The 12,346-nt window shown below is 35.6% G+C and overlaps 2 protein-coding genes across 2 annotated transcripts; both read right to left on the bottom strand.

The window, feature by feature from the left end:
* Positions 1 to 3,238: 3,238 nt before the first annotated feature.
* Positions 3,239 to 7,546, bottom strand: LOC107653655 (ras-related protein Rab-3B-like). The gene is made up of 5 exons (XM_016440436.1): positions 7,286 to 7,546; positions 6,226 to 6,450; positions 4,746 to 4,864; positions 4,545 to 4,669; positions 3,239 to 4,475 (listed from the first exon to the last, which is right to left on the bottom strand). Exons 2-5 carry the CDS (start codon positions 6,448 to 6,450, stop codon positions 4,291 to 4,293), a joined length of 654 nt encoding a protein of 217 aa, XP_016295922.1. The 5' UTR covers positions 7,286 to 7,546; the 3' UTR covers positions 3,239 to 4,290.
* Positions 7,547 to 8,111: 565 nt separating this feature from the next.
* Positions 8,112 to 12,152, bottom strand: LOC107653579 (ATP synthase mitochondrial F1 complex assembly factor 1). The gene is made up of 9 exons (XM_016440316.1): positions 11,936 to 12,152; positions 11,752 to 11,860; positions 11,405 to 11,452; positions 11,249 to 11,311; positions 10,602 to 10,652; positions 10,339 to 10,386; positions 9,274 to 9,369; positions 9,080 to 9,187; positions 8,112 to 9,003 (listed from the first exon to the last, which is right to left on the bottom strand). Exons 1-9 carry the CDS (start codon positions 12,142 to 12,144, stop codon positions 8,827 to 8,829), a joined length of 909 nt encoding a protein of 302 aa, XP_016295802.1. The 5' UTR covers positions 12,145 to 12,152; the 3' UTR covers positions 8,112 to 8,826.
* Positions 12,153 to 12,346: the final 194 nt, after the last annotated feature.

Raw genomic sequence — 12,346 nt, 5'->3', positions numbered from 1 at the left:
ATCTGTAAAGTTGCAAAGACTAAAGTCTCAAATCCAAAGAGATATTCTTTATAAAAGTTAAGAGTCAGCCACGCCTACCTAAAACGGCTCGTTCTAACACACCCCCACATGTCTACGTCACGATGTGGGAAGATTTGCATAACGCCGCCCAAATGTTCACGCAAAGAAAGAAGGCGTAACTTTTATTCTCGCTGTAGTATTGTTGTTGCTGCCGCCATGTTGTGGAGGCGCTGTGTGTTTCGTTGTGAAAGCGAAACTACTTTGTTTGGCCTTCCAAAAGAGGACGATATCCGCTACGTCATGCCTGGAGCTGATCCGTGCTGGTCGCTGAGGAAATACATCAATTTTGTGCTGTGGATCACCGGATCGGCTTTCACGGTGGACGAAGTGGAGTCCAGTCCGGGGTCGTCACATGTGGTTGCCGCAAGCCCGCCGGCCTCCGCTCACTCTAGCCCGCCATGTGTGACGCTGTGTTTCGTTGTGAAAGCGAAACTACTTTGTTTGGCCTTCCAAAAGAGGACACCACTAGAAATCAGTGGTTAAGTTGTATTTACAACACTGTTCCGGAACAGTTCACCCCAAATATTCAGATTTGTGCAGACCATTTTATGGAGAACTGTTTCCTGATCCTGGGAGAGTAGACTACAATGCCGGCTGTTCTGACTCACAGACTGTAAGTACGTTTTTTATATTTAAAGAATTTGCCACTGACGATTCAAACTCGAGTTTTGGGCAGTGTAGAGTAGGGCTTGTTGTTTGTCATTTCTCCAATCACAAATGCAGACATGGTTTTATGTTTACGCGGCGCGATGCAATGCAACGCGTAAAAAGACAGTATAAGTCATTATAATCAGTAATTATGTCCCCACTGGATGCAACAAATGCCTCGTTTATAATGGGTTTAATGTTTTTGTCTCGTCGCTCCGGCCTGACAGGGCATCACAATATGGTAAGGGGCATAACATTTCCGTCACACGTTTGAGGTATTCGGCCAATCACAACGCACTGGATAGCGGGCCAATCACAGCACACCTTGCTTTTCAGAACGATGAGCTTTGTAAAAACCGACGCGTTTCAGAAAGGCGGGGCATAGAGGAGAAACAATAATGTACATTATGTGGAAAATAATGTGTTTTTTGAACCTTAAACCGCATAAACATTTCATTGCACCAAATACACAAAATAATGTTCTTTTTAGCAACATCATATGACCCCTTTAAAACTCCAGCAGCTACTAATCCCTTTCAGGGCCTGCAATAAGACAACAGTAAAAAGCGTTCTGATAATCAAACTTCTGCAAACAATTCCTGTACCGTACCTACGTTTCTGTTGAGGATGGGATTACGGATGTTACACAGACGTTAACGCTCTTGATGAGCACACCTAATACACTGAAATCTCATTGGCTGATAGACCATGGCATGAAAAACAAGAACTTATCTGATTGGTCGAGTAGTCTATTACATGAAAAACATATACTCAAAACCTTAAAGGTTCATTCAGCTCCATATGTTCACAATGGAGTGGTTCATAGAGTTTTATTTTGAACTTGGACGAAATAGTCAGTGCATGCTTATCAAGGCACAGTTTTGGGACATTCTAAAACGCTTAAAGGGGTCATACGATGTTGCTAAAAAGAACATTATTTTGTGTATTTGGTGTAATGAAATGTGTTTATGCGGTTATCGACACAGCGTCACACACGGCGGGCTTCAGTGAGGAACGGCCAGCAGGCTTGAGAACGGCGCAGCAGATCTTCTTTATGCACCAAGAGCTTGTAACACTCCAAAGAGAAAGGAAAACTTGAAATCGCATCATATGACCCCTTTAAATTGAGGTATAAAAATTACTTAACTGAAATAACAATAAAGCTATATATAAATATTTTTAAAAAGCTAATAAAAAGAAAAAAGCACCTAAAATGAATTTAACTTAAACTAAAGTTAAAAGTGAAAATAAAAAAATAAAAGGTAATTCAAAATATTAATCAATACTATAATAGTATATAAATAATAAAAGAACACAGCTAAAGATAGATTTGATAGACAGACAGATATTCATTGTTTAATCTAAGACCATAAATTAAAATTCAGATTTTTAAAAATGAAGAATAAGGATACTGTAATTAAAGCTCTGTTTTAGTGAATTTTGAGTTTTGAAAGTTTTAATTTCAAATAGTATATACAGTATATATCTTTATTATACTGGCCATACAACATACATACAATCACAGACATGACACATAAATATTACTATTATTATATGTGATTTGTGCTTTTATTTTTACAAATTGCATCTAAAAGTAACATTCACAACTGTACAATCACTGTACGCCCCAGTGTAAATTGTCTACAAATCAAAATACACTGACAGCAAAGGTACAACTATATATTCCAGCAGCATAAAAATAAATATCTACTCAGAAAAACAAAAAGTAGCCTATAACATCTGAATTAAAAATATCTCATTTGGAATATTTTCGACTATAGTTACAGAAGACACTCGTACGTCACTTGATAAAAAACCAAAGTAGATTATACATACACGAACCCACAAGGATTTGCTACAAGTTTCTGAAATATAAAGACATCCTGGCACGAGTTCACAATATATCTCGCCGTTCTGCTCGAGGACTTGAGTGAAGAATATCTTTTGAACGTCACCTGACTATGAAATGTGCTGATTGTGTTCAGTCTATTATTACTCACAACTGTTACATGTGGTTTCTGACAATACTAAGTTTAACATGAATTTAATATCATATTTTTGTGTAAGACATGAATTTTATTTAGCGTACCTAATCATGAATTCACTAAACATCACATTTTTTCTCTCTTAACATAAAGGTAGCTTAAGCAAGTGCTCATTTTCTCAAAACACATACTGTGCCAGCAGTTAATAGATGGAGTCCAACATACAATGTGCATCTGCTTCTGATCCAATCAAATCAGAGCATTGAAACCACCCTGAAAACTGCATAATGGCCATTTTGCAAAAGTCTGAGTTTATATTTGTGCCTTTTAACATAATATACACCATTTTACCTTCACTATTGAGATAGTTCACCCATTGTAGATCTAAACAGCTGCTGGTAGCCATTCACTTCTATAGTATTTTTCTCCATACTATAGAAGTCAATGGCTACCGTCAACTGTTTGGTTAACAACATTCTTCAAAATATCTTCTTTTGTGTTTAACAGAAAAAAGAAACTCATCAAAAACTTGAGGATGAGCAAATGATGACAATTTTTATTTTTGGGTGAACTATCCCCTTAAAAGTACTCATATACTACACTCAATATATAATTCATAAGATTAGCAAGATTGTGCCACAACAGATTGTGTTTTAAATCTAGTTTCAACAGTGAACACTTAAGTTCTGAGAGCCAAGTAATAGTTTTTTGTGCTTTGCTCTAGTCCCTGCTTTGAGTTTCCTATGGACTGATTAAGTTAGAAGTGTACTATTATTACTGAACTACTTCATGTGTTTGACAGCTACAAACAAACAAGGGTGCGTTTCCCGCATCGTTAGCCAACTATGGTCGCAAGTTCTGTCGCTATCTACAATGATTCAATGTTTCCCGAAACCATAGTTCCAAGGAACATTCGCAAAATTGCATGGTAGGAACTACTACTTTTGGTCTGTGGTTAGAAGCATAGTTTCTTGTTAGCATGCCGTCTAAATATACATTGTTTTATATGTATTTTAGCGTGTCAACGATGAGCAGCATTTTTGAAGAGTGCGCATGTGTGTAAATGCATACGGGAACCCTGGAGTATGACGGAAAAGGGAACATGTGATGAATCGTACATCAAATAAAGAAAAACAAGGGCAACAAAATAGTTAAGCAATCCTTAGATGCTACGTTCGTCAAAGTTAGAAATTACGTTATAGAGAAGATGCTTATTGAAACAACCAAATGTAAAGTGTACGCCAATTACATACTACATGTTAACGTGATTTTAAAAAATGAACAGCGTTCTGTTGTTTGAGTAAATTAACTATAAACTATCGAATCGATTATTTATCAGAAGTTTTTACTCCAATGCCTGTGTGCGACGTCATTAACGACAATTCTATATTGTTGGACCAACATGTTTAAATGATGAAGGTGCAACCATGTTACTACGATTTCCAGAAACAGTCGTCACTAGCTAGTTAATTTTTCTAACGATGTATCATACTATAAAACGCACCCCAGATTGGTTCCAGTCGCCATATAACATAAGATCAAACCAAACAACATCGGATCTGCTGCTGATACGTTGGCACATGAGTCGAGATGGAAATCAGCAACAATTCTGAGGTAGCTGGGGCGGCTTATCGGTTAGCCGGGTGGTTTTGGCACCGGTGACCATGGGTGGATCCGTATCGACTCTCTCGGACATCTTCACACAGATAATGTCAACTAAGCGCTCGAATACTTGTCTGACGTTGATGTTCTCCTTGGCGCTGGCTTCGTAGTACTCAAACCCTGCGAGAAAGTATCCAAAGAAATTAGATCAAATCCAATAAATTGGATGAAAGACTGGACACAACTTACCTAACTGGTCGGCCAAGTGTTTCCCCTTTTCAAAAGGCACCACCCTTTCCTCATCCATGTCACATTTGTTCCCCACTAATATCACCTGAGCGTTATCCCATGAATAGGTCTTAATCTGTGTTGCCCTAAAAGGAAAAGTGCATTTATGTCATATAACTTCAGTGGATAAAACTCTATGGATTCCGGATTAAAGCTGCTCACCAGTCCTGCACTGCATTGAAGGACTCTTCATTTGTGATGTCGTACATGAGGATGAAGCCCATGGCTCCTCTATAGTAAGCTGTTGTAATAGTTCTATACCGCTCCTGTCCCGCTGTATCCTATAGACAACACAGAAAATTCACAAATTCATTATACATTTATGCCAAAAAAATAGTTGTCAGAGGCCTGGCACATTGTTTAGCAAACAAGATACACATTGAGCAGTGGTGCTCATTCAGGAGATGCAGGATTGAATCCTGAACCCATTCCTCCCTCTTTTCCCCATTATTTCCTCTTTATTTTTGCTATGTTATTTGCTAGGGTAGATGCATTTAATTTGATGCAGTCAATTCAATCTACAGTATCTATCTATCTATCTATCTATCTATCTGTCTGTGTGTGTGTGTGTGTGTGTTTGTAAAACTAAATTTTATATATATATATATATATATATATATATATATTCATATAGATTTTATTCTATACATAAATACAAATATATATTACATATAATTCTTAAATACACACATATATATTAATTTATTAATTTGATTCATTGTAATCTGTATAAACTATAAAAAAATACTTATACTTAATTTTGCACTGTATACACTTTTTTTTATTAATTTTTAAATAATGTCAAAATAATTTTTTAATTATCAGAAATTAAAAAAATAACTAATACATAATTATCACAGATAAAGTAATCTTAAATTATTTTTTTATTAAATTATACATTTTATTTATTTAATCTCATGACTTTTCCATTTCTGGAAAGTCAAAAATGCAATACAAACTTTGGTGGCATTGTTATTTATAACAGCGTGACATATCATGACCTTCAATGCTCCATGAATGCAACAGATACAAAACATGAGGAGGACAAACTAAATGAATGGTTTAGTGAAACGTCGCAATTTCTCTATTTTAGGCCCGTCTTTATTTAAAGCCCATTTTGTTTTGTTCCACTTGGCGCCAGTTTCCCTGCAGCTGTTTTGAATGAGAGCCTATTTTTAACACCTCACGATCAATACACCCAGATTATGAATTATCCAAAATTGTGGTTGTGTCTTACTTGTCACCCGGCACTCTCGGGTGCTTTCGAACTCTCTTCCCACCCTTTCTTACCCTCAGGGGCTGCTTTAATTGGCTATGAGGATCTCTCTCTGCCAGGGAGCAGTATGTGTGTTGCTTCCATGACAACCAGCATCGATGATGCATGTGGGGGGGGGGAGGTAAAGGAAGGCGCTTGCTTTCTTTTCCTCCAGAAAAAGATGGCTCTCATTCACAGCCTGGTGGAAGGTGATTGTGGAAGGTAGAGGATGCGCCCGTCACATAATACAGCCAATGTGGTTCAAGTTTAATGATGCCAGCCAATCACATTAGAACAACAATCTGGGGCTAAAAATAACCTGATTTTCATTCACATATTACAATATTAGGCATTCAGTTACACCAATAAGCCTGCTCCAGCACTCACCCATATTTGGAGCTTCACTCTCTTGTCGTTCCTGTAAACTGTCTTCACCTTAAAGTCGATGCCGACTGTGCTGACAAAAGAGTTGCTAAAGGAGTCGTCTGCATATCTGAATAAAAAGCTGGTCTTTCCTACACTACTGTTGCCAATAATCAGGAGTTTGAACATGTAGTCAAAGTTCTGATCAGATCCATCTCTCTGCCCAAAGCGTTGGTCTGCTTTTGCCATCTGTGAATAAGGACAAGAGAATAAATACATGAGACTATTATCAACCCTGTTACAGGTATTGAGCAGTAGGTTGTATTTAAAAAAAGAAATACAATGTGTGTTAAATATTAATTACAGACAAACAACAGTACAGTTACAATACAGTAAATACTGGTGTCCACCCTGTTACTGAATTATAAAACATGAATTATAACACTACAATTATTATAAAATGTAATAAATAAAATACATGTTAATAAGCAAATAAATTACAAGCATAAAAATATAAATAAAAATTAATAAAATGAATTATAACATTACAATTATTATAAAATGTAATAAATAAAATACATGTTAATAAGCAAATAAATTACAAGCATAAAAATATAAATAAAAATTAATAAAATGAATTATAACATTACAATTATTATAAAATGTAATAAATAAAATACATGTTAATAAGCAAATAAATTACAAGCATAAAAAAATATATAAAAAAAAAAACAGGACCACCAGCTGTGGTCTATGTAGCCTATCATCAAAACAAGTCTTGAATGATGCATATGCCAATGCATAATTTCACGCCTTCATTTCTTATTACAGTGGTTTGTTTGGCAAAACCAACGTTAAATCAACACAACAGGTTCAGCTACACGATACATTTGGCATCTAAATCCATTCACAATGATAAATATCATTGCATAATCAGAGGATGCTATTTTGCCCACGTAAACACACGAGCTCGTTCATAACTGTCATTGAGATATTAACGGCATCCTGACGGACGACATTCACCGACAAACATCCATAAACGACAAGCAGCAGTCAATTAATGGCATATGATGGAGAAGCTCACCTCGGATTTAAGCGCAGCTCTCGTCTGGTGCTCTTGTAGGTGGGCGTTTATGGACGCTGCAGCACCTGACAACGCGTGCGCACCGACTCGGCTGTGAACGCGTCCAAAACGCCTGCTTTTACGTGCGTATTATCGCGTATATTAGCGAATGCCAGTGGTTTTATGGAGATTTCTTGTCGGGTTTATTTGAAAGCGCGCAGTGTACAGTAGGGTGGGGCAACGGCGACAATTAACCGACGTTTAACTACCGTCGGTCTAATTCAGCGCGAAATGTAAACGATTAAAATCAGATTAGGAACATACTGCGACCCAAAAAAGTATTTAAACACTTATGCCACACTGAGAAATGAAATGTCATTACTTTAGAGATTATAGAAAATATAATACCCGGCATAGATAGATAGATAGATTTTTTTTTACAGAAAAATGTACATTATGAAATATTTTAGAAAAAAATAAGGGCGCGTTTACCATTTTACCAAATTTCACCAAAATGCGCAGAACTCTCGACACGGCGTTTGCCGCTATTCATGAATTAAAATCATGTTTTTAGAAATTATCTGTCCTTATTCTTAATAAATGATAGTTGTATTTTAAAAGCTTAAAAGATGCTTGATGCTATGAATATTGGAGGGCGTTTAAAAGCACAACGTGCTGAAACATAATTTCCACAATATAGCATGGCCTTTGTGCGCCATTTCTAAAATGCAGTTTAAAATGAAGTTTTTGAAATATTCTGGCGAGCTTTAGGAATCAACTAAAAACAAGGTCAGTTGGTTAAATGTCATCAGTAAAAAGACTCAGAAAAGTGAAGTTGGTTTTGAGAAATTCTCAAGCATTATTTGCATGTCACTTTTATATTTTGTTTTCCAATTTTAATACAAAATACAGAACTAGGTACATACATACCACACCAAAATGTGAGGCTTTATTATGAATAGCACCTCAAAGGACATACAAGAACATTGGGTCCTCAGGGTATTTCAGATAAGTCTATTTATGAATCTCACTCACCAGGCTACAGGTGTTTATCTCAGTAAAGAATGAGGAAAGACGCCTGTATTTTTTAGTAAACAGGCTTGAACAACTTAATTGTTATCTAAGTTCGATAATTTGAAGTAATACTATACATAAGGAAGAATTAAGTGCACCATTTTTGCATGAAGTGGATAACTTATTTTGTGGGAAACATATCTATGGCATTTCTATCCAAATAAAACGCGTCCTTTTTCCATTTTAAAGCACAGAATTATCATACAATCACACTAGTACTGTATTTCGTGCCAAATGCTAATGAGTACATTTACTGGGAGTCAAATGAGAACTGAATCTGCTAATCTAATGAATGTATGAATGTATCTGTTTTCATATGTGATATGATATCTATTTTGAGATTATTTAACACATATCTATTGAAAGGCAACACATTATCTTCTCCTCTGGCTGCAGAGACTCTCACAGGCTTCCAAACAAAGTTACAGAGCGCTGCTTTCCCAAAGCGACAGTACACATTAGGCAACACCATATTTATTGCCTTTGGATTATTTTGTAGTGACTGCTGGTCCAATATCACTTTGTTCGAGTTCTGCTATCACAGACATGTGTTTAAACTCTGCCGGTTGGTGGTTGAAGGTCTCGACCAATCGGAAAGTCTCAAGCCGCTGCGATCCATAAAACAGCTGCACCTGATTGGCCAAGCACTGTGCCTGGTGGACAGTCTGAAAGAGGTTTAAAAAAAGGAATTAAAAATGGCACAGATTGCTTTGTTTTACTTAGTACCTTCATTTAACTTACCACAAATGTACTATCCATCTCAGCAGTCATCAGCACGATGCCTTTGTCCTTCTGCAGGTCTGTATAGTGGTATAAAATAAGCTGGCTGGGTGCGTTTTCTCCCATTGTCTGAAATACAAATCAATTTCAGTAACTATGCCAACAGACAGTGTGGAATTTAAATTAAAAAAACAAAACAAAAAAAAAGAAAATACCTGAACATTGATTAAAGATGTGAAGTGCAGTTCATGACCTGCCCACTGGCCGACAAAAAACTCATAGCCCTCCTTCTGGGGCAGAGCATACAGAAACTGTGCAAAGATTACATTATCATATATTATATATCTATTATCATAGATTATATTATATATCATTAGTACAAAGATCAAATTTATACTGAATTTCACTTTCTGGTAATGTACATGCAGGTACGCAAGGATGAGAATCGTAAAAACAACTCTTCAACTCATTAAAGTGATTTGTTCAGGAATCAAACTACACTGGTTGCCCTATGTGTTCAAGTCACCAAAAAAAAAGAGAATCGGTCTCATTAAAGTGATTAATTATGGAATCAGACTATGCTGGTTGAACGGCATGTTTGATTCACTAAAAATAATGTTACTCGTTACAGTGATTAATTCAGGAATTGGACTATGCTGGTTGTGCTGTATATTTGATTCATTACAGTGATTTGTTCGGGAATTGGACCTCACTAATATTATTGTATTTGATTGACAAAAGAATCGCGCTTTAAGTATTTGATTCACTAAAAAAAATTAGCTCAAAAGAGTCGTTGGGATCAAATGACACTAGTTGCGCTTCAGGTTTTTTATTTCCCTAAAAAGAACCGGCTTATAATAGTCATTCATTCAAAATTGAACTGTGCTGTATATTTGACTCACTAAAAAGAACCGACTTACTAAACTGATTCATTCGGGAATCAAACTATGAGTGAGTTACTGTTTCATGCTACAGATTCATTAGAAGTATTATGGAGCCACTAAATAATTAGTGCATTGAATAATTAAGAAGAACAAGCACATAACAACATTATTATATTTTACAGTATTTTTCTTGGTTCCCAACCTTACTGTTAAGTTTTACAGACCATCAGAGGCCACAGATAGCCTATGAATAAGATATTCAAGAGACAAACTCTTCATCATGATTAGACTGATGAAAGATGCTCTTGAAAGGATCTATTACCACTAAGTGGACATTTAGCATTTTGCAGGGTTATTAGATGGTATGATGCTTGACAATTTAAAAAACATACTTACCATTGGGCAAGATTTGGCACGACCAAAAATTATGTCAAATGTTGAGCCCTATGACAGAGAATTACAAGGTCATTTATCTCTGGTAAAACCACATATCTGATGATCTTAAATTTAACTACTCATCACAATAAATTGAACTGCTTTGAAATAAAAAGCAGTAAATATTAAGTTAAAGACTATATTGAATATATTACAGGATTGTTAAGAATGTATTACTTTGTTATTACAGGAGTTAATAGACTGATATATAAAACTGAACTCACTGGTATGACGGCACTGATTGTGTCTTTCTTTGAGAAGTACTGCATCCACAGCTGCACACAGAAAAGTAGGCATTTGGTAGGGCTGCACGATTATGACAAAGATCATAATTGTCAGTTATTCCCTTGAAATTGTAATTGCGATTATTAATTACGATTATCACAATTTACATTGAATGATGTTTATACCATTGTTTGAAGCAACTGCATGCCATATTTTTATATGAAAATAAACAAGCTGAAAACACTAAAACTGAAAAACTTGTATTGCTTTTCTATAGCATTAAGCCTCAAATGTCAAATATACATCGGATTGGTTTCTTCTTTAAATAAAAAAAAAAGAAAGTAAAAATATGCATGGTATTATAATGTTATACTAACACTAAAATTGAAACAATGGAAAAACCCTTAAGATAACATGTAGAAAAAAAAGCACATCAGAATAACATAAGAGGACTTTTATGTAATTGTTACGAACGATTACGTAATTGTGGCATCTGTCATTTTAATCGCGATTAGAAATTCGATTAATTGTGCAGCCCTAGCATTTGGTGTGGTACTCTAATATTTTCACTTTTTTTTTTCAGTACAGTCTATCTGCATGCTAAGACTGTACAAATGTGTTCTTTTATTAACATGCTTCCTCTTACCTCTACAATTTCAGATCCAGATTTCTCCTGAACCATATCAAGGTTGAGAATAGACCCTAATGTCTATAAAATAAGAAAAAAAGCAAAAGATGCAAATGACAAACTATACATCTCTAATTTACCATTTAAATACTAATGAAGTAACTATTAGCTTACCTTATCTTTGGTGAAGCCCCCAGCTCCTGCTTTACCACGTTTGTCCAGCTACAAATACAACAACATGAGCAAATGATATGTCTCATTACATATTATATTATATTATAGATTATATATTACATTTATTAAACAATATTGTATGGTTTATAATGTTCAATTATATATTAAAATAATAAAAAAAATAAAATTTAATATAATACAAAATACAATAAATACAATTTAAATAAAACATAATAAAATATAAAAAAATAACACGTTATTTACAAGTAGGCAACAAAAATCTAGCAGACCACGAAGGTAAATTTTGAAATGAAAAATGAAAATCAAATGTAAGATGTGCTCATCACCTCTTTCTCCATGTACTTCACGAATTCTGCTTGTCTGGACCGTCCGAGCGGCTCCGTCTTCACCTCACTGCGCTTCTCCAGCCGGACTTTATATTCTTGAGGTTTTGAACTGATGTTACAATATTACACACGCGATTAATATGAATATACAGAAACTACATATTAGCATTTGACAGCTGCTCACCTCCGCAGTTTCCTGATCTTCTCTTCATATTTACCATAATACGGATTTTCCTCCAGCTCCGGTTCTTTCTTCATCGAAAACGCCCTTAACTGAGATTGCACGAGTCCTGGAATCAGCGGTCGGATGCCAGTGGCCCTGACCGCCAACATCCCACGGTACAAACATGACATTTGTACCAAGGCCGCCGCCATCTTTTCCCCGTCCCACATCTATGAGTGTCCGGACGGAACCAAGTTTAATATAGGCACAAAATATATTGGTTCCTACACTAAAATTGTAGGCTCTCAGAAATGTCACTCAGAAATGAAATGTCATTGCCTTAGAGATGATATAGAAAATATAAAACCTGGCATAAATAATTAGATAGATAGATAAACAGATGACAGAAATTCTCTCTCTCTCTCTCTCTAT

This window comes from Sinocyclocheilus anshuiensis, unplaced genomic scaffold (assembly GCF_001515605.1).
Source record: "Sinocyclocheilus anshuiensis isolate Anshui unplaced genomic scaffold, SAMN03320099.WGS_v1.1 scaffold1079, whole genome shotgun sequence".
Classification (NCBI taxonomy): Eukaryota; Metazoa; Chordata; class Actinopteri; order Cypriniformes; family Cyprinidae; genus Sinocyclocheilus; species Sinocyclocheilus anshuiensis.
Note: the sequence above shows the minus strand (reverse complement) of the source record. Positions and strands in the feature narration are given on the sequence as shown.